This window comes from Aulonocara sp. 'chitande type north' Nkhata Bay, linkage group LG10 (assembly GCF_057382095.1).
Source record: "Aulonocara sp. 'chitande type north' Nkhata Bay isolate Kocher_YH1m ecotype deep benthic linkage group LG10, A_spYH_male_GT1.1, whole genome shotgun sequence".
NCBI lineage: Eukaryota > Metazoa > Chordata > Actinopteri > Cichliformes > Cichlidae > Aulonocara > Aulonocara sp. 'chitande type north' Nkhata Bay.
Window position 1 is genome coordinate 1,414,045 of NC_141353.1, and position 23,144 is coordinate 1,437,188.

Sequence of the window (23,144 nt, forward strand, 5' to 3'; positions counted from 1 at the left end):
TATATGTTGTTCCAGTGTCTTTCTAATTTTTGCTATGTAACTTTGCACTGTCCACTTTTTGCTGTAACAAAACAAATTTCCCACGTGTGGGACTAATAAAGGTTATCTTATCTTACATTAATGACTAACCTCATATTGTGGCTGGATTATCTCAGTTGTTCTCCCCTACAGAAGTTTGGTCCGTTTACAGCAATTTTCCATGCGATTGCATTTGTCAAAAAAACATCGGGAACTTTTATCAAGTGGAAAAAAGTTAGCGTTCAGGTTCACTGTGTTATGCTTTGTTATGCTAACATAGCTGTGTCACTAGCGATCACTAGCACAGCATTATATACCATCTAGCCCTACTTCAGTAACCCTACAAACATCACTATTGTGTACTTTTCTGTCTTCATTCATGTTGGTAGTGATAGCAGCCAGATTGCTACATTACATTGTTTTCATGTAATCTGCATGAAAACAAGCGCTCACTCTTCCTGCTCAACAAATGACAAGGGCGGAGCCTTATACCACGTGATACAGAAGCTGTGCCGTGTGATGCTAAAATTAGCAGGGAAAAACAACGGAGAGCACGTCAGGGATGACGAGAAAGTGACAGGAGAAAATCCGTCCCGGTCAACCACCCAAACATCAATAACGGGAACCTTATACAGCGCTTCCCTTTACCCGTCGAACTCCCGCAGGCACAAAGAAATTACGGAGGCTATTACTTATCACCTGACCAAAGATATGGCTCCCATCAACACTGTGCAAAACGAGGGATTTAGGAAAATGATCAACACCCTAGACAAACGCTACACAGTGCCGTCCCGCAACTACTTTTCTATTGTTGCACTACCTGCTCTATACACGCAGCGTCGAGCAACGGTGGAGACGGAATTTCGTTCGAGGTCAGTAAACACAGCCAGAATTCATAGATAAGGCCCACCAGATTATAAGGCGCTCTGCCGATTTTTGAGAAAATTAAAGGATTTTAAGTGTGCCTTATAGTGTGAAAAATATGGTAGTCTCTGCTACATCAGCATTTACGTGCTCTAGGTGATCGATTCTGTAATTATCTTTCTTAAATGTGTTTATTTTTTCCGTCTTCTTCTTCATTAAAAAAGTGTTTTACCAGGTGCTTTGCCTACCCTTCGTAGTTGTATGCATTCCTTATTCTCTTTGTCCACACTTTCTAAATACAGATTAGTTTGATTTTCACTCTTGCTTCATGCAAGTCTCTCGGAGGCTCTTCCTTTGTTATCCTATCATTGATCAACTGTGGAGGGCAGCACAAACAAATTTTTAATTTCGATTATGATTTTGGCATATCAGAATTAAAAGAACATGATCATACAATATTTAAAATGCATGCTCATCATATTGGCATATCCTATTCAAAGAGTACTGTCTGTTTGCAGAGCAACAGAACTAATCTAACTAACCTTTTACCCTGAAAACACACGACAGTCTGCGGTATAGTTAATGCGTAAAGACCAAGAAAAACAACGTTTTATGTGAATCGTTCAAATTGTCAACTTGGATATCAGTAAAAATGAGCTTGTGCAGTGTGTCAGTGCAGCACAGTGTAAATGTGAAATCAGTGGTCTGTTATTTAATTTTGCTAAGTTTCAGTACAAAGATTTATACAAAGCAATGTTCTGTTTACATCAGAGTGCAGAGAATTCAACAAATGAATAATAATGACTTTACTATTGAACAACGTCACTTTGGACATAATTGTGTGGCTCTAGTTGGTTGGTTGATGTGTTAACAGCTATGCAGAGCAGTGCTAGACTGAATGGTTAAATGATTTTCCACATTGTTTGTAGCTCCTTTGGGCTGACCTGCTTTCAGCCAAATTCCTGCTCAGTGATGTTGCAGCAGTGTTAACCCACAGTAGTGTTTTACTCTAAGGTTTCCATAGCAAAACAGTCTCTCAAACTGTGGTGTGGTCAATCAGTCTGCGTTTGCTTTTCTTTATTCCGTGCAAGAGGGGTAGCATTCATTGTGATAAGGCCATGCTGGTCTTTCCTGTTTTAGAAATGCTTTTCATGTGTGAATGAAAGGGCTTCCTGCTGATCCAAGAATAGATGAGAGGGAAGCGAAACGCATAAATCTGTTTAGAAATATTGTGTAATAATAGCTTCTTCTTGTGTTTTAAAATGTAGAAATACATCTGTTTGAATTAAAAGTGCACTCATTTGAAGGCAAACTAGTAGTTCATTCACACAGCAGCTGCATGGGATGTTGCCATAACTGAATAGAGAGTGCTTGGTTATGCTGACCATCTATTTAAATTAATTTAAGCTATGTAGTATCTCTTGCTGTGTTTTCATGAAACAAACTGTTGCTAGATATTAGTGAAAGCTGATGTGTTCAGGGTCAGAAGGATTCTCCACATAGGCCGTTTCCCTTTGTCCGGTGTTTGAATAAATGTTGTCTTAGTAAACAAGGCTTCCATACTGGACAATGGCAACGATAAGAGGCATGGAAGCTGCAGTGACGTTACTGTATGATGTCACCTCTCCACTGTTCAAAAAAAATGTTCAGATCAGTTTTCAGTTCTTTCCTCATAGCTTGTAGTAAGACTTGTTCTGTACAGTTGTTTGCACTGTCATTGAGAGGGAACCAGGTTACACACTGTGTGGTTGGGGCAGGGTTGTGGAGAGGGTGTGTCCTGTCATTGATAAAAGGTCTCTTTCGTTGAGCAGTTTTCAGAACTGTGAGTGTGTTTGCTGATTAGAATTGAACTAGGCAAAATTTTTAGAAGGGGGTCACATTTTTATCTCAAGACTCTTAAAAATGAACATTTGCCAACAAAGATGGGAGTGATCCAATATGCTTTAACCCCCCCCCCCCCCTCCAACATAAAACATTTCAGGACTACAAGTGAATGTGTAAAATTTTATGGCTGGTTAATTTAAGCAGGCAGTAATAGATTGTGCACCTTTAACACACAGATTAAGATTTATTAAGCGTCATTATAAGTATAGTAACAGCTGTCTACTGAAAAGACAAAAGATATTTATGTCATTTGCACCCACGGATTTATTTTGAATAAAATGAGAAAGCATTGTAACATTTCTGAGGCCATTTTTCCTGAAAGCAAAGCATTATACAACCATTACCAGCTTTATTCACATTACTGCAATAGGATATATGTTTATTTTTTGTAAATGATTGCTGCGCATGATATAGCAGTTATGTCTGATCAAAGATGCAAATACTTGGCCATAAATAAAAATGTATATACACGGTAACGGTCTTGGGTTTAAACACAAAACCATGTTCTAAATAGTTGTGATTATTCAGCAGTTGTACAACTGTGGTATATTACTCATTGACAGCCAAAAATTGGAGGAAGTTGCAACAGCAAAACATGGTGCATGGGATGGTTTTTGTAGTTTCATTTCCTTTAAATTTACGTTATACCAGTGTTGGCTGCATGTGGTTGATAATTGCCTTTTTCTTATTTTTCATGTTGAGTATTATTCGTATAGTTAAGCAATGAAAACTGCTTCTTCTTGATACTCTCGCTCAGAGCTGGCTTTGCCCATTGCTCCTCTGACTGTCCTCAGCAAGTACTGCTGTGTCAGGGTTTGTGTAAGGCAGGCAGGATACCCTGTTTCCAGCCTTTGTCAGTAAGCAGATCTGCAGAACTTGCTGGTGTTACATGCGGCAAATTGTTTCACACACAGCCTGAGGCTTTATTTTTATGCAGGTTAATTTTTTCACGTGTCCTGTCTCTCTCTTCATGGAACACCTACAAGTAATTGAAGCTAAAGCTAAGGCGTGCTCTAATGTACTTGAGTTTCCCTCAGGGATTCAAATTGGTGTTAATTTAGGTAAAACTTGGACAAAATAAAGCACCAGTGGTTGTCTATATGACGTGACAGAATCCTCTTCATGCACTGATATTGGTATATATTGTGTTGGCAAACCAGCTCCTGTGAAACATAATAATTTCTGAGATGTCAGACTGTGAATAGTTCCTGTTAGTCAGACTAAAGAGACACTTGAGTGTTATGTAATGATGTTGCAGTTTCCTCTTTGGCCCATACTTTGAGAACTTGGCTGTGCATTAGCTCTCCACCCAGGCCAGGCAATAACTGTTACATCCAGTACAAAACTACATGTGTCCAAAGAACTGCTGCCTAGCTCCAGTATGGCAAACTCATCCGCTCTCTGTGGTAGTGCACAGTAGCTGAGTTTAAAGTCCCAACATTCTTAGTGGACCCTGTTGTTTGGTCAACTCCTGGCATTAATTTGACTATAGATTTGTCAAAGGCTTAGGTTGAAATTGTGACAGGAACAATGTGACGTATTGTTTCCCAAGATGATCTTCATATTTACCTAACGAACCTTTTGCTGCCCAGTTCTGTTCAGGCTCACATGGTTCTGCTTTTTTCCCCTTGTTTCTTTTAGCTCCAAAACTTAGGGATCAATCCGGCCAACATAGGCTTCAGCACCCTAACCATGGAGTCTGATAAGTTCATCTGTGTGCGTGAGAAGGTGGGTGAGCAGACTCAGGTGGTGATCATCGACTTGGCCGACCCCAACACACCTATCCGCAGGCCCATCTCAGCTGACAGCGCCATCATGAATCCAGCCAGCAAGGTCATTGCACTTAAAGGTATGGCAGTCTATTTACATTTCAAAGGCTGCATGTCTCTGAGTGCAGTGCATTACCACAGAGAGAGGGAAATGTGTTAAATCCTGTGTGTTAAATATCAGGGTTTAACACAAACGTTAACTAACCACTTGTAAGGGACTTACAGCATTTCATTAGGACATGTTTTTCTTCTATATAGCAACATGTTATCCATTTAAAATTTTAAGAATATTATGAATTATTTTCACTTATTTATGTCCATACACATCCAGCTACTTTAGTTTTCCATTGTGGATTAGTTTTTAATGGCCAACATGTATGTTTTTGTTTTTTTTCTTCCTCAAAACATTTGTCCTGTAAATACTCAGAATGGGATATTTTTTATTCTTTTTGTCCAGCATCCATGATTGCTTTGACTTTTTTGTTGTTTTTGTTTTTGTCTTCTCTTATTTTTTTTTCCTTTACTGCTTTCTTATGTGTTTGCAGACGGTGAGTTGAAATTTAACTACTTCATTGTGGAAGTAAAATCCTGTTTAAAGCAACATTTATAAGCTGAATATCCATTTGAAGCATAGAGACTACTGTAGAGTTTGTTTGCTCTTAGAGCCTCAGCACTAATGGGCTAGGTTTAAGTATTCTTTACACACATGTTTAACCAAGTTTTAGTGCATTCTTGAAATTCAGCCAATATTCTGTAAACAGGATTTAGCTTTCACAGTTTTACGGCTTGCTGGCATTTCATCATTTTTGTTTTATGTACAAGTGATTTAGAACCTGTTGCAAGTGTGATAATACTGTGGGTAAAATGATTTCATTTTAATTTGCATTTCTTGGTTTCCGTTTGAAATTCATGTCCTCTTCCATCTGTGTTATGTTGTAATTAACTTTCTTCATTTGTCTCAAAGCTATGCTTAATAATTTTTATTAATTGTTCGCTGTAATAAGAACTAAATATTACAGTTTGTTACAAGACCAGAGAGCACAGGAATTTATCTTGTAATCTGTGCGAGAAGTCTAATGCCACCTGTCATCAGCACTGACTTTACTTCACATGGTCCTAATGGGACATTACTCTGTCACGTGTAGTGCCTGATGAGGATTGAATTGGGTCACAACATAGAATGAAGAGTAATCTGTAAGGCTTGCTTGTCAGGGTGTGGAAATGATAAAATTATACTCATAAGTTTACTGTGGTAGCTTATCCAAGAGCTCAGAAACCTTGAGTATCCTCACGTGTTTAGTCCATGAGCTTACTTATGCACCTTTTTAAAGATTTTGTGAGCAAAGCAATTTTGGTTTTTTTGGGGGGGGCAAAGCTTTGTCCCTGTGTTCTCAGTGATATTATGTCACGACTTGGTCATTTCACACACATGCTGCAGCCCTGGTTTTGTTCAGGTTCATGCCTGATGGAGATGCTTGTAAGAATGTGAGTGTCTCACTCACTAAGCTTAGACAGCTGCCTGCGCCCATATCATGAAACAGGTACTTGTTTGGTGATTGCACAATGAGCATGTGGGTGTTTTGGGTCCTGCCTCTTGCTCACTCAGGTCCAGCCAATAGTCTTGTCTAAATCAAGTGAATTTCCAGTAGGGATAACATGTATGACTCAGATTTTCTCCTGTTGTGTTGCATGTGTGATGGTGCACCTGTGGACAATGTGTCAACATGAGTCCCTCCACATTGCCCACTATTCATGTGTGGAAAAAAACACACGGTATCAGTGATTTATTTATTGAGGGAACTGGTGTCCGTTTTTTAAGGCAGTTCATAAAAATGCTTAAAGCACCTTATCACAGCAAACAGGAGCTATATATGTACAGGAACAGGAAGCACAACAGTATATAGAGCGCAGCAGATGCAAACTGTTGCCTTGTATTTTTGCAGTGTAAGGCCAGTGTAGCTCTTTCTTGTTCAGTCCCATAGTGAAGATGCTTAGTTGACCTCGTCTTGTGACACAGTTTGAGCGTTAACTCCTCCATGTAACCTAAGGTTGACCACAAAACACACACGTACACACACACCGCCAGACGCTAATCATGATTGAATTTCAAATATTGCATGCTCTTTGAAATTTGGCTGCTACTGCTGCAAGTGGTCCATTTACCAATCTGCTTATTGTACTTTGGCTTAGTAATGGCAAAATAATCTTCACGGTTTGGCTGATGCATTGGTCTTCGCTTTTCTGACACAAGGTAAAAAGTGAAGAAGTCACACTGCTTCTTAGTAAAGCTTTAGCTTCTCAAATTAACCCCAACTAATAATACAGAAAATGCAGGTGAGTGAACTTTCTTCTAATTGTTTCAAATATGTTTGAAACATTCCAAATATTTATTATTTTTAGCACACTATTTAATATTCACAACACCGTACTCACTAGTCTGTGTCCTCTAATCTAGAATGACTTGTACTAAGAAAGAGGTAGGCATGTATCGAACCATTCGGTGACAGTCGGCACCTCTAATCCTTCATTAATTTTGTCACACGTGGAAAATGACCTTTCTCAATAATTGTATTCATGTTGATAATTCTTCATGCAGTCAGTGGCAGTAAGCAGAAGTGTTTTTATTGGCTTCCTACATTGATGCACCATTTGGTTTAAATTATGAATTTGTATGCACTTAAGTTCACGTCGAGCCTATCGCACCTTTTGTATTCTGGAAATAAATTCACATTAGGGCTGCTCAATTAATCGAATTTTAATCACGATTACGATCTGGGCTTTCAACGATCATTAAAAATGACTGAGCCGATTATTAGCCCCTCCCTCATTTATCCGCGACACCTTAAAGGCCGGTCCGTGAAAATATTGTCGGGCATAAACCGTCCGTGGCGCAAAAAAGGTTGGAGACCGCTGATTAAGAGGACCCGAGGGAAGCTCGGAAAGCTAAGCAGAAGTTATTTGGAGAGTGACTGCCGTTGGTTGAAAAGAGAGTTTAAAAAAAAAAAAAAAAACTTCAGTGGTGTTGCACACTATTTTATATTATTTTTTTAAAGTCATTGTTAACCCTTTAAAGCCGGTCAGAGCAGCACGCTCCGTTTTGCGTAACTACTGTTAAATCCCTGTAGAACCTGAACCGTGTAAGCTAGCGCAATAATTTGTTTTGCATATGAAACCGGAGGAGTTGTACTTACATCTGATGCCATCAGCTTGTCCTCGGTCACGGTTTCGTTCCACATATAGCTTTGCAAAGATTGCATAAAAAGCGCTTGCAGGAACAAAAACATAATATTCCAGAAACACGCTTTGCCGTTCCTATCAGCTGTTCGTAACACTTCCCACAGTGAAATGATGCACCTGCTGTTTTCTTTGCAAATTTGCATCATAGGATTGTTTTTTGTTTTTCCTGCAGTATATAAAAATTGCTGTATCTCCAAAATAAAACTATGAAGACACTCAAAATAAATTTCCTGTTGTTGTAAACTATTTTTTGCAACTTTATTGTATTTAAAGTTTTGAGGGATAAACCTCTTAAATTTCTCCAAGTAGAAATATATGTAAACAAAACAAAAGCGATTTTCAATTTTTTTTGTAGTTTATTGCACTTTTTTGCAATTTATGTAATTACTATGGACTTAATGCATACATATTATTAAAATATGGGCTATAACAGTTGTATTGATGTATAGCAACTTGAAATGCTCCCACAAATGGCACTACAGCATGTAAAAAAATAATATAAGCTCTGGTGGACTTGGTTCTATAGTAGGTCTTAAAGGGTTAAATAAATATCGTCAAATAATCGTGATCTCAATTTCAGTGAAAATAATCGTGATTATCATTTTTGCCATAATCGAGCAGCCCTAATTCACATTCTCCTTTTTTTTTTTTTCTCTCACTACATATGACAAAAATTGCAAAATGCAGCTTGTTCGATGTTTTTCATCTTATCAGTTGTGGCATTGTTGCTTGATGACCTCTGTGCCATCAAAACAACATTTCAAATTTCTTGTCTCTTTAAAAAAAGAAATGGTGTGCTTCTTTTCCTATGGGAGGTTTTTGTGTGCGTCTCTCTGTGTGCACGGACTCGCTCTTATCGTGAGCTATAACATTCTCCTGTGGCCTGGTTCCTGCCCTGTTTCTCCCCCTTGTAGCTGCCAAAACTCTTCAGATCTTTAACATTGAGATGAAGAGCAAGATGAAGGCGCACACCATGACCGACGATGTTACCTTTTGGAAGTGGATCTCTCTTAACACAGTTGCACTTGTGACTGACAATGCCGTCTACCATTGGAGCATGGAGGGTGACTCACAGCCCGTGAAAGTCTTTGACCGGCACTCTAGCCTGGCAGGCTGCCAGATCATCAACTACCGCACTGATGCCAAGCAGAAGTGGCTCCTGCTCATCGGCATCTCAGCTCAGGTAGTTTGTTCTGCATGTGTTCTGGTTTAACAAAAAACAAAGCCAAGGTTCGTAATCTATGGTCGAAGCATGTCAGTCACAAGGAATATGCGGTCATAGTTACCTTATGCATGTTTATATCTTTCATTCTGGGGGGGTTTGTTTTTTCTTTCAGCAAAATCGAGTGGTGGGAGCCATGCAGCTGTACTCTGTTGAGAGAAAAGTTTCTCAGCCCATTGAAGGCCATGCTGCCAGCTTCGCCCAGTTTAAGATAGAAGGGAATGCAGAAGAGTCAACTCTGTTCTGCTTTGCTGTCAGAGGCCAGGCTGGAGGGAAGGTGACTGGTTTTTACAAACATAATTGTGAAAAGTGATTTCTCTCGTATGGTTTTGTTACAAATGTTTTGTCCTCATCATAGTTGCACATCATTGAAGTGGGAACCCCACCAACTGGTAACCAGCCATTTCCTAAGAAAGCAGTGGATGTCTTCTTCCCTCCAGAAGCCCAGAATGACTTCCCTGTAGCCATGCAGGTATGTTTGTGTGACATCAGTAGCATGAAAGGTAGTACTAGGTTGGCAAAACTGCAGTTTATCAGTGTTTTAAAAGACCAGTTTGGCTGATGTGTGGTGATGTTTTTGTTTTTTAATTGTTCATAATTTCTTTTACTGACAAGGAAATCTCTGTTAGAATAACTTTATAGAGCGCCAAATCACAATAACAGTTGTCTCCAGGTGCTTAACCACCAGACCACTTGTCCACCAAATAGTGATGTACAACAAACATCAGCCACTATGGTTGCTAAATGTCATCTTATTTGCTGGTAGGCCCATATTTTTCATCATGGCTGGTCATCCGTGTATCTTACACACATGAAACCCACACTTTCAAAAGCAAGTCTCTGATTTCTGTAGACATCCCTGACCTCTCACTGAACTCAGAAATACACTTTGAGTAGGTACTGTTTTGGTGATGTTTCAGATAGCAATGCACAGCTTTATGTAACATCACTAAATTGGTTTTTGACAGATAAGCTCAAAGCACAATGTGGTTTTCCTGATTACCAAATATGGCTACATCCATCTCTATGACTTGGAGACTGGCACCTGCATCTACATGAACCGCATCAGTGGAGAGACCATCTTTGTCACCGCTCCACATGAGGCCACCTCAGGCATCATTGGGGTCAACAGGAAGGGGCAGGTAAGAATGTCACGATGTGCTAATTCTAACTGCTCATGGAAATTAAAGTGATGCCTGGAGTTGCTGTCTTGTTCATGTCGAAACGGAACGTGCAACCGTATATTTTCCACTCAGTTTCCTAAAAATCTGTATATAATATATCATAACATCTTAATTTATAGTTCAATTTTACTATTTAAATCTTGTTTCATCTCTAGTCCTAGTAATATCCAGCAAATATGACGCTGGGCAACAACAAACATCAGCTGACAGCAGCATCTCTTTGTTTGTCTGTCATCAGGCAGGTTCACTTTGCCAGGAGTCATTATAAATAATCCAAGGTGTAGTGTTTCACAAACAGAAAGCAGCGACTGTTGCGTCTTACTGCTTTTCTGAAGCAGAACCAGAGAAGAGAACTGGATACAGCTAGCTGATGAATAATGATCCAGCCAGGCCACACACCACATGAATAATTGAGCGCAGAGAGGAAAGCTGATCTCAGACTGTGACAGATCTCACAGTCTGCCAGAGCAGTGTGTGTGTGTGTGCGTGAGTGTGCTTGTGTGTGTGTGTGTGTGTGTGTGTGTGTGTGTGTCACAAGCACACAGAGACAGTGATCTGAGAGAGAATAGGCCGCTGTCTGCGCCACTTACTGATTCTGGTTAACTGGGTTGGTTACCAGCAAAATTAGTAATTGGATACTGAGTAATAAATTACTCCAGTGCTATATACTTCCATCAAGTAGCCAGGTGAAAGGAAAATTGGTCTCAACTAGACTAGCAGCATAATGTTCACCGGGGGCGGTTAAATCAACATAACCATATTTTTATGGAAATGTCGGGGAGTAGAAAAACATCATTATTACCTCGTAAACATTTCAGGTGGGAAAACATTACATTATCATACAGTGCTAAGATATTGATCTCATGAATGTAAAATCAGTGAGTGCATGAGGAGAGTATCCTGGCCTGTCAGTGACATGCATTGATTATAGGTGTAGCACTGAACTGCTGCACAGAAACCCGACAGGGGTGGAGGAGGTAACATGGAGAATTTAAATGACAGAGTACGGGTGGAAAAAGGCCCATGTCCCATCAGCGTGTGATGCAGAGTGGGAAGCACATCCTGGTGCTCTCTGTCAGTGTAGATCCTCTCGGTAGTGTCTGCCTGAAATGAGCTTTGCTATTTGTTCTTGGTGGATCTGTCTCAACTAGGTTTATCACTTGATACTTGATATTTTTTTCCTAGCATTTAGGAACAAAATGTTAGGCCACCCTGGGCTTAGTGTGCAGGCTGGTCTCCCTCATGATAGTAATTATCGGACTTTAATATCAGCCTCTACAAGCGTACTCTCCTCTGGACACATGTAGTGCGCACTGAGCAGAACACAGGATGAACACTAGGAAACCTTTTGTTAAACTCCTTTTCCTTCTTTTTTGTTTATTTTCATGTATTTACATTTCCACATTACTTCCATTTAGTCCAGTAACATTATAGTAAGTGATCCTGCTTGAGTAGTTGCCAGACTTCACACACAAGCCCTGTGTTACACTGAGCCACTAAAATAACATTTGCATTCAGCACCCATATCCCAGTGCTAGACGGAGTTTAATTTCATTGCACATACTTAAATTTAACATCTTGACTACTGATTTATTTATTTTTGGTTACCTGACAAAAGTGTATTGAATCATGCCTCTGTGGTCATAATGTATCTAAGATGAGTTAAAGTACAAAAGACTGTTTTTCCAATCAACGTTTCATTGTGTATTTGACCAAATCTGTGAATCTGTTCCACATGCCTGACATAAACTTCACAGATTGACTTTGACTTTAAAAATGTCTTTTCCTGTGGCACAGGTTCTGTCTGTCTGTGTGGAAGAGGAAAACATCATTCCCTACATCACCAACGTGCTGCAGAATCCAGATCTGGCTCTCCGCTTAGCTGTCCGCAACAACCTCACGGGAGCCGAAGAGCTGTTTGCACGCAAGTTCAACAACCTGTTTGCTGCTGGCAACTACTCCGAGGCCGCCAAGGTTGCTGCTAATGCACCAAAGGTACATTAGTGACTTCCATGGTCTTTTACTGCCCGTTTTGTCTTTTATCATTGCTTTATGGCTTTTCTCATATTCTGCTGACATTTCTTCACTCAGGGCATCCTGCGCACTCCAGATACCATCCGTCGTTTCCAGAGTGTTCCCACTCAGCCTGGCCAAACCTCCCCCTTGCTGCAGTACTTTGGTATCCTGTTAGACCAGGGTCAGCTCAATAAGTTTGAGTCCCTGGAGCTTTGCAGGCCTGTCCTCCAGCAGGGGCGAAAGCAGCTTTTGGAAAAGTGGTTGAAGGAAGACAAGGTACTGTACATCCATCTAAGCGCCAGCTCGCAGGAAGTCGCTCTTCCTGAGCTGCCTGTTATGTTTACACAACTTGCCTGTTATCTTGGATCAAGCAGGATCACGTGATATGCAAGGAATTTAGGAAGTCCCCTTCAGAAACTTTGAATCTACAAATTCTCCATGGTTAAGAAAAAAGTGAATTATGCATTTGAGTTGATTTTCATTCACTTAATATTTGCTATATTTTCTATATCAGTGGAGAACCAATCCCAACAGTCTTAGAGAAGTCCATCAAAGTGTTAATACTATAATCTAGATCAGATCTCTAATCCCTAAACCTAACCAAGGAAGGTAAAAAGAAACTAAAATCCGGCAGAACAGCTTGTGATAAAAGACCGAAACAGCCCGTGAAGGCACACAACAATGTGTCCCGCTGGTAAAGTTTCTGCCTTTCCTCAGCCATCCCTCAAGACTTTATTTGAAGCAGTGCATTGTCAGGGATTGTAACATCTAGTCCTTTTACTGAAACAGTGTTAAGATTTTTTTATTGTCATACATTTATTATTTGCATTTAAACAATGTTTTTTTTTGGTTGTTGTTGTTTTTCATAATTGTCTCTCTTAAACGTCTGATGCTTCTTGTGTATTCCAGTTGGAGTGTTCTGAAGAACTGGGTGACTTGGTGAAGGCGGTGGATCCTACCTTGGCTCTCAGTGTGTACCTGAGGGCCAACGTTCCCAACAAGGTCATTCAGTGCTTTGCAGAGACTGGTCAGTTTCCTAAGATTGTCCTGTACGCCAAAAAGGTATGTCTAAGATTGCATTTGGCCATTACTTTTAATTATCTGTACTCTGGATTTTATTTATTTTTTAATCTAGTTTAATGAAATTGGTTCTGACCATTAAGTGGAGTGGAGAGAGCTTGTTGGTTATTGTAGCATTTTCTTTCTTTGTTCCAGGTCGGCTACACACCAGACTGGATCTTTCTGCTCAGGAATGTGATGCGGATCAATCCAGAACAGGGCCTGCAGTTCGCACAGATGCTAGTCCAAGATGAAGAGCCACTGGCTGACATTACACAGGTAGGATATGAAGGATATGTAGTGATGCAGTATGTTTTTATTTTTGATACAGTAGTCCAACAGTTATTTTATTTTGAAATTGTGTTATGTGACCTTGAGGTCACTTAATTATCACTTTCTCTGTGATTAACAAGTCAGCCTGAAATTGTCCCAGAATGTAAACAAATAGAATTTTTAAGTGCAGAATGAGTTTACAGCTACAATGCAGACTTTATTTGCAGTAGGCATAGCTGCAAACCGTATATGTGTGAAGTTAGAGAAGCATGTGCTTTCTTAAGTGAGTGAATGAATAAAACACGCTTAATGTTGTTTTCATGTTTATTTGTCAAGTACTTGGTAACAAATAAACAACTGACCAATACAAAGGACAATAGTCGTTGTTGTGCTCTGGAGCCTCCGTGATCTCAGTGTTAGGGGCACATTAAGCGGTTCTCTGGCTGCCGCAGGTTCTGGTCAGTGTTTCTCTAGCTAGCCTCAGAGCAACAAGGACTGCTGTCACCAGCTGCAGTTCAAGAAGGTGGAGTTAGCTGTATTTGGCCACAGAACCAGAGCCTCTCTGGGATGGCCTGAGAAAGACATTGAGGACCACTACAACAACAACCCGGCCACACAGCAAGGAGTGCAGGACAAGAAGGGTAGCTGGGTAGCATTAGCTGAACTTTCAAAATAAAGGCACGGGTGTTTCAGTAGTAAATTGAAAAGGATGTCATCATTCTGTTAGGCAGAAATGACAACTTAAAAAAAAAAAATACTATTTGGTGTTTATTATTGTGTCATATACTTATGCCTGCCTACTTCAGTGTGGAAAACACTGAATAAGTTTATTGAGCATAAGTATTAGAGATGGCACGACACCACTTTTTTATGTCCAATACCGATATCATAAATTTGGATATCTGCCGATACCGATATGACTCTGATATATTGTATTTTTTAATCAATAAAACTGTTGTTTTTTTTTTTTAAATATTTTGTTCATACTCAAGTTTAAAAAAACCCACTAAAGCTATTCTGTTATACCTGTATGCAAAAAATACACTGCACCCAAAATATTTCATAGTTCAGCAATAATGAGCAAATAAACTTAAACCTGCTCCATCCTCCCTATTCTGGTATTTTAAAGAGTATTTAGCAGAAATATTAAGCAACCAAACTAATAGGGTTGCAAACTCCCAGCAAAAATAATAGGAAACCACCCCCCACCCTCCGCCTCGTGATACTTAATCGACGTAATCAACCATAATTTAATGCACGTGTTTAAAAATAAAAAGCACAGAAATAAATTATTTTTCTACACTAATTAAATAGATTCAACATCTTTCTTCTACAGAGCTGCAGACTGCACAGATGGTTCCCAAAGGACAAAGTACTATAGCTTACTAGAGTATATTAGACTTAACAGTTACTATATACAGTAATGGACTTCTATACATTTTACACCAGATTAAAACTTTGGGTGTAAGATTCAGATAATTATTTATTAAAAGCTCAACATTTTAAATGAGAATAAGAAAGAAAAGTATGTCTTTGTGCCCCCTTTTCCCTGTTCATGCCCTGCTGGCCCCCCTGGCTAAACTTTGCTAGATCCGCCCCTGCACAGTTAGGTCAGCTGTAGAAAAAGATCCTGGTGTAGAAAGTAATATTAAATACAGTCTAACAACAGCTTATCAAGCTTCAATGTGCTGCTGTTGTTCAGCCGCTGGTTTCCTCTTTCTGGTGCAAAGTGGGCCAAAAACAAAGAGAGACGGCCTCGCGACAGAAAAGCCGATCAGCTGATCATTGATCAGTTTCATGATTGAAGGAGAGGGAGAGAGAGGCAGTCGCTCCATATATCGGGAATGCTTTACAAACATTCAGAGATGAACTTACACACTTGCTTTCTTCTCTCTGGGATACCTTCCTCAGAGATGAAATGCTGGTTTGGTAGCGAGGCTCTAAATGCTCAACTAGAGCTGGGCGATATATCGAGTTTTTAAAAAATATCGATATATTTTTATACGAGATATAAGATCTGACAATATCTTTTATATCGATATAGTCTATGTTACGTTATAATTATACTTGTGGAGCCGCAAGTTTGCCTCTCTTTCGTCCACTTTTGTCTTTACGCAACTTTACTCGGCCTCGCCCCTCCTTCACTGAACACAACTCCCCCTCCTCCCCCATCGCTTCACCTGCAGGAAGCGACAAGATGGACACGGCAAATCTCTGTTAACGAGTTACTGCACATCGCCCCGTGCGTGGGGCTGGACGCCGTCAACGTGTTAGCTAGCTAACCACGCTAACGAGCTAACCACGCTAACGCCATGCAGCCCAGAGGCGCTGCGCGGCCTAAAATCCTTGCATTTTCTCAAAAGTTGACAGCGCACCTTATGTATGAATTTTGGTTGTGTTTGATGGCCGTGAACCGATTTTATGTGGAACACGGCGCTCAGCAATCTGTCAAAAATGTTTTATTACGACTTTGGTAAGCTACGGTGCTTCACCGCTTGATGGATTGTCGGAGCATTACAGCTACCGAGGAGCCTTCGCGGAGTGATACGTACTGTGCTTCAACGTAATATTACCCTACTGTGTATAAGGACCATAAATGGCACCTGTTCAGAGACGTGGTTACGAAGAGGATTTCAAACTCAATGCTGTCAGTCACAGAGTAGAAGTTGGGAACAGAGCAGCTGTGAAATCTGTCTTTGTTATTGTGCTCAGCGTCTTTTAGTTTACATTTTGACTGCACAATTGTGAGCTTTTTGTTATGCACAAAAACAACATTGTTTTCTTTTATTTATGGAGCATTATTATTTAATAAATGCTCATAATTTATTTTTGAGTAAATTTTATGTACATCTGCTCTATGTTAATAAAAGTGCCTGTGTGACATCTGGGACACAGCTTTGACTAAGAACTCTCTTTTTGTTCTTACTTTATGGCTTTTAAAAAAAAATATCGAGATATATATCTTATATCGCCGTCCAGGTAAAAAATATCGAGATATGAATTTTGGGTCATATCGCCCAGCCCTATGCTCAACCAGACCGCCGACAGGTCTCGCACGCCACAGCCGCTCTATCACATGACGTGTACTGGTCCGACGTGCTACGGTTATGAGCTGAGTTACGCCGTGTCGCAAGTTTTGTGAGGTGCTTTTTTGATATTTAATGGATCGGGCTACATTTTTTTATTTCTCTCCGATATCCGATCCAGTAAATTAGGTCAGTATCGGAGCGATACGTAATATCGATCGGTCCATCCCTAATAAGTATATAATATACTAGTTTATAATGGTGGAAAACACTGAACAAGTTTGAGCACACGTTTATGTTTCTAAATCTTGCCTTTCACATGGTATAAAGGAAATTCACCTCTTCCTTTACTTCCTGCCTGTGCATAACCTCCGTGCTGCAAATGTCAACCGCTGACACAGCTCGTGTTCCTAAAGTGCAACAGAGCAGCTGATAGGAACACAAATCATTGCATCACAGGCAGGCTTTTTTTTTTTTTTTTAAACAGTTACTGTATTCAGACAACTTTCACTTGTCATTGCAACTTGTCTAAAAGCTTTAGAGAACTGTGTGGGCTGCATTCCTCACATTTAATCCTTTAAGTGGTGCCGAACATTAGACTGCTGACAAGAATGTTGGGTTTATATCAAAGGTGAAAGCTGCAGTAAATAAGTGCTACCATATTTGATACAAACAGGCCTTTTTTGTTGTTTTTTTTAATACTTCTCAGCTGTACAAGTGTAGTCTAATTTTTGGTTTATTTCTTACCTGTGGTTCTGTTTTTGTCCAGATTGTGGATGTGTTTATGGAGTACAACCTGATTCAGCAGTGCACATCATTCCTTCTGGATGCCCTGAAAAACAACAGACCCTCAGAAGGACCTCTCCAGACTCGCCTGCTGGAGATGAACCTCATGCATGCACCACAGGTAGACCAATATGCACACACTTGAAAGAATGAAATGAATCCATTTGTTAAGCATGAATCACTGTTTTCTAATGATTCGTCTCATGGTGTAGGTTGCTGATGCAATCCTGGGCAACCAGATGTTCACCAACTATGATCGTGCCCACATTGCCCAGCTGTGTGAGAAAGCTGGACTCCTGCAAAGAGCACTCGAGCACTACACTGACCTGTATGACATCAAGCGTGCTGTGGTGCACACACACCTGCTCAACCCAGAGGTAGGCTTCACTTACCTACACAGTCAAAGTGTTTTCCCATCTGGCAAATGTGTCATTGCTTGCTGTAGATTGTACAGCCTCTGAATTAACTTTTTTTCCCCCCCACACAACCTCCAGTGGTTGGTGAACTACTTTGGCTCATTGTCAGTGGAAGATTCTCTGGAGTGCCTCAGGGCCATGCTCTCAGCTAACATCCGCCAGAACCTGCAGATCTGCGTCCAGGTGGCGTCCAAGTACCATGAACAGCTCACCACACAGGCTCTCACTGAACTCTTTGAGTCCTTCAAGAGCTTTGAAGGTGAGACATAAAAATTCATTGTTAACATTCTTTATTATATCAGTAATCCATAATCCAGCCAATACAAATAGCTCACTTGTACCTACTGCTCAACATGGTTTTTAGGGTTTTCCATTAGATGGTAGTACCTGCTACCAGGTACTTCTTTAATACCTACTTGACCGGGGTTCCAAGCAATCTGAATGTGTGACGTCAGCAGACTACATGCCACTGCTTGGCTAGTCAGTGGCATTACACAATGAGTCATGAAAGCATCTCCTTCACCAACATCAAAATTGCCCTTTTTGAAACCCAGTAATAAGGGACAAGCATTTTAGATGGTACTCGATTATCAGGGAAAACGAGACGATCTGAGTAGGTACTAATAGGTAAACTAATTGGGGAAGAACAATATTTTAATGTCAGCAATGTCCCTATCCACATGGATCCCATTTGAAGCTTAATTTTAACTGTGTGTTCCCCTCAGGTTTGTTCTATTTCCTGGGCTCTATTGTAAACTTCAGTCAGGATCCTGAAGTTCACTTCAAATACATCCAAGCTGCCTGCAAGACGGGCCAGATCAAAGAGGTGGAAAGGATCTGCAGAGAGAGCAACTGCTACGATCCTGAGCGTGTCAAGAACTTCCTCAAGGTAGTGACAGGGATGACTGGAGCGATCAAACACTGACACAAGCAGCTTTTATGACTTTGACTCTTTTAATTTTTGTTATTCTTTTACCCTCGCCCGTTATTTCTCAGTTGGTTCCTACTGGTGCTTGTTTGTAACCTGTAACGCTGTCAGAACTTTATCAGTAGTTTTATGAATTTAATGTTGGGTTGATCAAAAGTTTAAACTCTCCTGAAATCTCTATTTTATAATCAGACGTTGCTTACAGTGCATAGTCTGTCTTTATATTTTATAGAAAAGCCAAGCTGCACACATTGACAGTTTACCTGTATTTGTTGCAAATTGTTCAACCAGCAGTCCTGATGGCAGTCAATTATCTTTTGTCCTTTTCCTCTGTTGTCTTTGGAATGGCAGGACATGTATCAGGTAAATCTATTCCTCCCCACAGTGCAGGATTCATTCCCTGCTTTTCTTTCACCCCTTTCCCATTATTTTCAGACACATGATTGAAACTGGGATTTGTATGGAGGCGTATATGTTTATACACCACAGTCCATACACCTGCTGGGGTGTATCTATGTGTAGCCACTGATCTATTAACTTTACGTAGTCGTAGTCATTCATTGGCTCTCGCGTGTGCAGGTAACGGTGACCGTGTTAGGCTCCTTTACTTCACATTTAAACACAGAAAGTGTCGGTTTGTGTTGTGTGTAATCTTGTAAGGAGCTTTTTTTCTAGTGCAGCATGTTGTTGGATAGTCGTGTCAAGATGCACAATCCCAGTTTTGTTTTTTAAATCCTGTGGATGGCAGCAGTGTTTCAGTACTGCTTAGTGAGAACTGGCATCTCTGCTTATTAGTATGAAGGAAGTTTATTGTTCTTTAGTGCGAAACACACACGTTGTTTTCAATAGTTTGACCATCCCTTTAGCCTCCCTAGCTAACAAAGCCAAGACGCTTGATTTTGTTTCTATGTGGTTTTTTAACTGATTAAGTCCTGATACTTTTAAATAACAGACATTTTTTTGGTGATTATAATTATAGAGGGCAGAAACCAAACCAATCTAAACATTCGACTGTGTACAGATTCACTGACTACACTCTCTTCCCCATTACTCTGTGATGCACAGGAAGCCAAACTAACTGACCAGCTCCCACTCATCATCGTCTGTGACCGTTTCGACTTTGTCCACGACCTGGTCCTCTACCTGTACCGCAACAACCTGCAGAAATACATTGAGATCTATGTTCAGAAGGTAAGAGTCAACACAGAGACATTTAGTTTTCAGAGCACGGTTCATTCACAGATCAAGGAGAGATTTATTGTGAAATCTTTGCTTAGGTAAATCCGAGCCGTCTGCCTGTGGTGGTTGGTGGCCTCTTAGATGTGGACTGCTCTGAGGATGTCATCAAGAGTCTGATCCTGGTTGTCAGAGGACAGTTTTCCACGGATGAACTGGTCGCTGAGGTGGAAAAGAGGAACAGGTGCTGCACACATTCAACTTATGTTATTTTCTAAAACATAATTAATTTTTACCTGACACTTATTCTTCAGTGTAATTCAGGGAGCTGTATGGACGTTAATGAGTGAATATCAGGAGGGAAACTGTGATGCAGATGTTTACGGCTTCTTTTGGAGCTGGCTTTTGTCAAATAACTTTTTTTAATCATTTGAAATAAAAATTTATATATACATATATATGATTTATATTTGTATAATTGTATTACTCATCGTTTACAGCTTACTGAAACTAGATTTGACCCAAGCGTCAAAGCTGTATACGCAGCCAGGGATAGTTCTGACGTCCGCTGTCCTTGCAGGCTGAAGCTGCTCCTGCCCTGGCTCGAGTCTCGTATCCATGAAGGCTGTGAAGAGCCAGCAACCCACAATGCTCTGGCCAAGATCTACATTGACAGCAACAACAACCCTGAACGCTTCCTGAGGGAAAACCCTTACTATGACAGCCGTGTGGTGGGAAAGTACTGTGAGAAGAGAGACCCCCATTTGGCATGTGTAGCTTATGAGAGAGGACAGTGTGACCAGGAGCTGATCAATGTGAGCAAGATGATTTGATGCCACCAGTCCAAGTTTCAGCCAATCCAGTTCTGTTGTTGTGAACTTAACTGTAGCACAAAGCACTGTAATTCTTTCTTTCTTCCATCAGGTCTGCAATGAGAACTCCCTCTTCAAAAGCTTGTCTCGCTACCTTGTACGACGCAGAGACCCTGACCTGTGGGCCAGCGTACTGCTGGAGACCAATCCCTACAGGCGACCACTTATTGATCAGGTACGCACACAAGTTCTGTGGGTTTTTAATCTCCCTGCCCGCCAGCACTGCTTCTCTAAACTTACTTACTTTGTGCTGTCAGGTGGTGCAGACAGCACTGTCAGAAACCCAGGACCCAGAGGAGGTTTCGGTCACAGTCAAGGCTTTCATGACTGCTGACTTGCCCAACGAGCTCATTGAGCTGCTGGAGAAGATTGTGTTGGATAACTCAGTCTTCAGTGAACACAGGTGCTGTAGTGCTGTACTGTTCATCCCGATTATTTTAAAACTGCACAGAAATCCTGATCTTTTTCTTTCTCCCACAGAAATCTGCAGAACCTGTTGATCTTGACGGCCATCAAGGCTGACCGTACTCGAGTGATGGAATATATCAGCAGGCTAGATAACTATGATGCCCCTGACATCGCAAACATTGCCATCAGTAATGAGCTCTTTGAGGAGGCCTTTGCCATCTTTAAAAAGTTTGATGTCAACACCTCTGCTGTGCAGGTCTCTTCTTATTTTCTCGACACTTGGACAAATAATCGTATTACCTGAAGAAGGTTTGATAATACTTCCTGTCTGCCTCCTGCCCCACAGGTGCTGATCGAGCATATTGGCAACTTGGACCGAGCCTATGAGTTTGCAGAGCGCTGCAATGAGCCCGCTGTGTGGAGCCAGCTGGCCAAGGCTCAGCTGCAGAAGGGCCTTGTTAAGGAAGCCATTGATTCCTACATCAAGGCTGACGACCCCTCTGCATACATGGAGGTGGTACAGGCTGCTGATACGAGTGGTACGCAGAATGGTCTCACTAAATTAGAGCAGGTTTTAGTGAAGGCTGTTAGTTGTGTGCTCGTGCCACTTTAATTGAAAGCAATTAATTAATCAATCAATCAATTACATCGACTGTGTTATCGGGTCTTAGATGGCAGCCTGTGCAGTAGCTTTGCTTGTGCAGCAGATATGAAAGGATTACTGTGAAAACAGAGCAACAGCCTCATTAATGTAAATATGTTGCAGGTAACTGGGAGGACTTGGTCAAATTCCTGCAGATGGCTCGTAAGAAGGCCCGCGAATCCTACGTAGAGACCGAGCTGATCTTTGCTTTGGCCAAAACCAACCGCCTTGCTGAACTTGAGGAGTTCATCAATGGGCCCAATAATGCTCACATCCAACAGGTTGAGCTCACTCTCACGCAGAGTCACTCACGCTCTGACGAGCCGACGGGTCATCGATGAAATAATGTTTATTGTACTTTTTATTTGCTTTAGGTTGGTGACCGCTGCTATGATGAGAAAATGTATGAGGCCGCTAAACTGTTGTACAACAACGTTTCCAACTTTGGTCGTCTGGCTTCAACCCTGGTGCACCTCGGAGAGTACCAGGCTGCTGTGGACGGCGCCCGTAAGGCCAACAGCACCCGCACCTGGAAAGAGGTGTGCTTTGCCTGTGTGGATGGACAGGAGTTCAGACTGGCGCAGATGTGTGGTCTCCATATCGTAGTGCACGCCGATGAGCTGGAGGAGCTGATTAACTACTACCAAGTAAGAGATCGATGAGAAGCATTATTGTCCTTAAAATAAATTCAGAAGTTTGAAATCTGGCATAATGATTTTGAGGTGTGCAGCTCTCGTAGCTTAGCCCAAAAATGAGCAAACATTTGACGACCTCCCATCGCTGTTGTTCTCTCTCAGGACCGTGGTTACTTTGAGGAGTTGATTACCATGCTGGAGGCCGCCCTGGGCCTGGAGCGTGCTCACATGGGGATGTTCACAGAGCTGGCCATTCTCTATTCCAAGTTCAAGCCCCAGAAGATGAGGGAGCATCTGGAGCTCTTCTGGTCAAGAGTTAACATCCCAAAGGTCCTGAGAGCAGCAGAGCAGGCTCACCTGTGGGCCGAACTTGTCTTCCTGTATGACAAATACGAGGAGTACGACAACGCCATCATCACCATGATGAACCACCCGACAGATGCCTGGAAGGAGGGCCAGTTCAAAGACATCATCACCAAGGTACAGTTTAATTGGATATCACAATCACGACTTGTTTTTTTTTCTTCCCAACAAGGATGCACAACGTTGACCGTTTGTGTCACATTAATGTAGCAGTAAAATCTTGGCTGGTCTGGTACGAGTCAAGCTAATTACAATTTTCCAGCAGTCTGCAAAAAACAGAAGCCAATACATTTATCTCCTAATGCAGTGTTTTGTTTTTATTAAACAGATTTGTTTAGAAGCATGAAATCATTTCTTTGCTTCTG

The 23,144-nt window shown here is 41.0% G+C and overlaps 1 protein-coding gene across 1 annotated transcript in view; it reads left to right on the forward strand.

Annotated features, from left to right (window-relative positions):
- The window catches only part of cltca (clathrin, heavy chain a (Hc)), a 34,784-nt gene that overhangs the window by 7,678 nt on the left and 3,962 nt on the right, over positions 1-23,144 (forward strand). Inside the window, exons 2-24 of the mRNA XM_086307746.1 lie at positions 4,408-4,615; positions 8,687-8,955; positions 9,110-9,271; positions 9,353-9,466; positions 9,963-10,136; positions 11,976-12,173; positions 12,270-12,470; positions 13,104-13,256; positions 13,410-13,532; positions 17,322-17,459; positions 17,551-17,715; positions 17,833-18,013; positions 18,480-18,643; positions 19,748-19,873; positions 19,960-20,102; positions 20,439-20,673; positions 20,783-20,905; positions 20,988-21,133; positions 21,211-21,394; positions 21,485-21,677; positions 21,905-22,062; positions 22,156-22,428; positions 22,579-22,896. Coding sequence (XP_086163872.1) covers positions 4,408-4,615; positions 8,687-8,955; positions 9,110-9,271; positions 9,353-9,466; positions 9,963-10,136; positions 11,976-12,173; positions 12,270-12,470; positions 13,104-13,256; positions 13,410-13,532; positions 17,322-17,459; positions 17,551-17,715; positions 17,833-18,013; positions 18,480-18,643; positions 19,748-19,873; positions 19,960-20,102; positions 20,439-20,673; positions 20,783-20,905; positions 20,988-21,133; positions 21,211-21,394; positions 21,485-21,677; positions 21,905-22,062; positions 22,156-22,428; positions 22,579-22,896 — 4,149 coding nt within the window. The remainder of the gene's footprint in view (positions 1-4,407; positions 4,616-8,686; positions 8,956-9,109; positions 9,272-9,352; positions 9,467-9,962; positions 10,137-11,975; positions 12,174-12,269; positions 12,471-13,103; positions 13,257-13,409; positions 13,533-17,321; positions 17,460-17,550; positions 17,716-17,832; positions 18,014-18,479; positions 18,644-19,747; positions 19,874-19,959; positions 20,103-20,438; positions 20,674-20,782; positions 20,906-20,987; positions 21,134-21,210; positions 21,395-21,484; positions 21,678-21,904; positions 22,063-22,155; positions 22,429-22,578; positions 22,897-23,144) is intronic.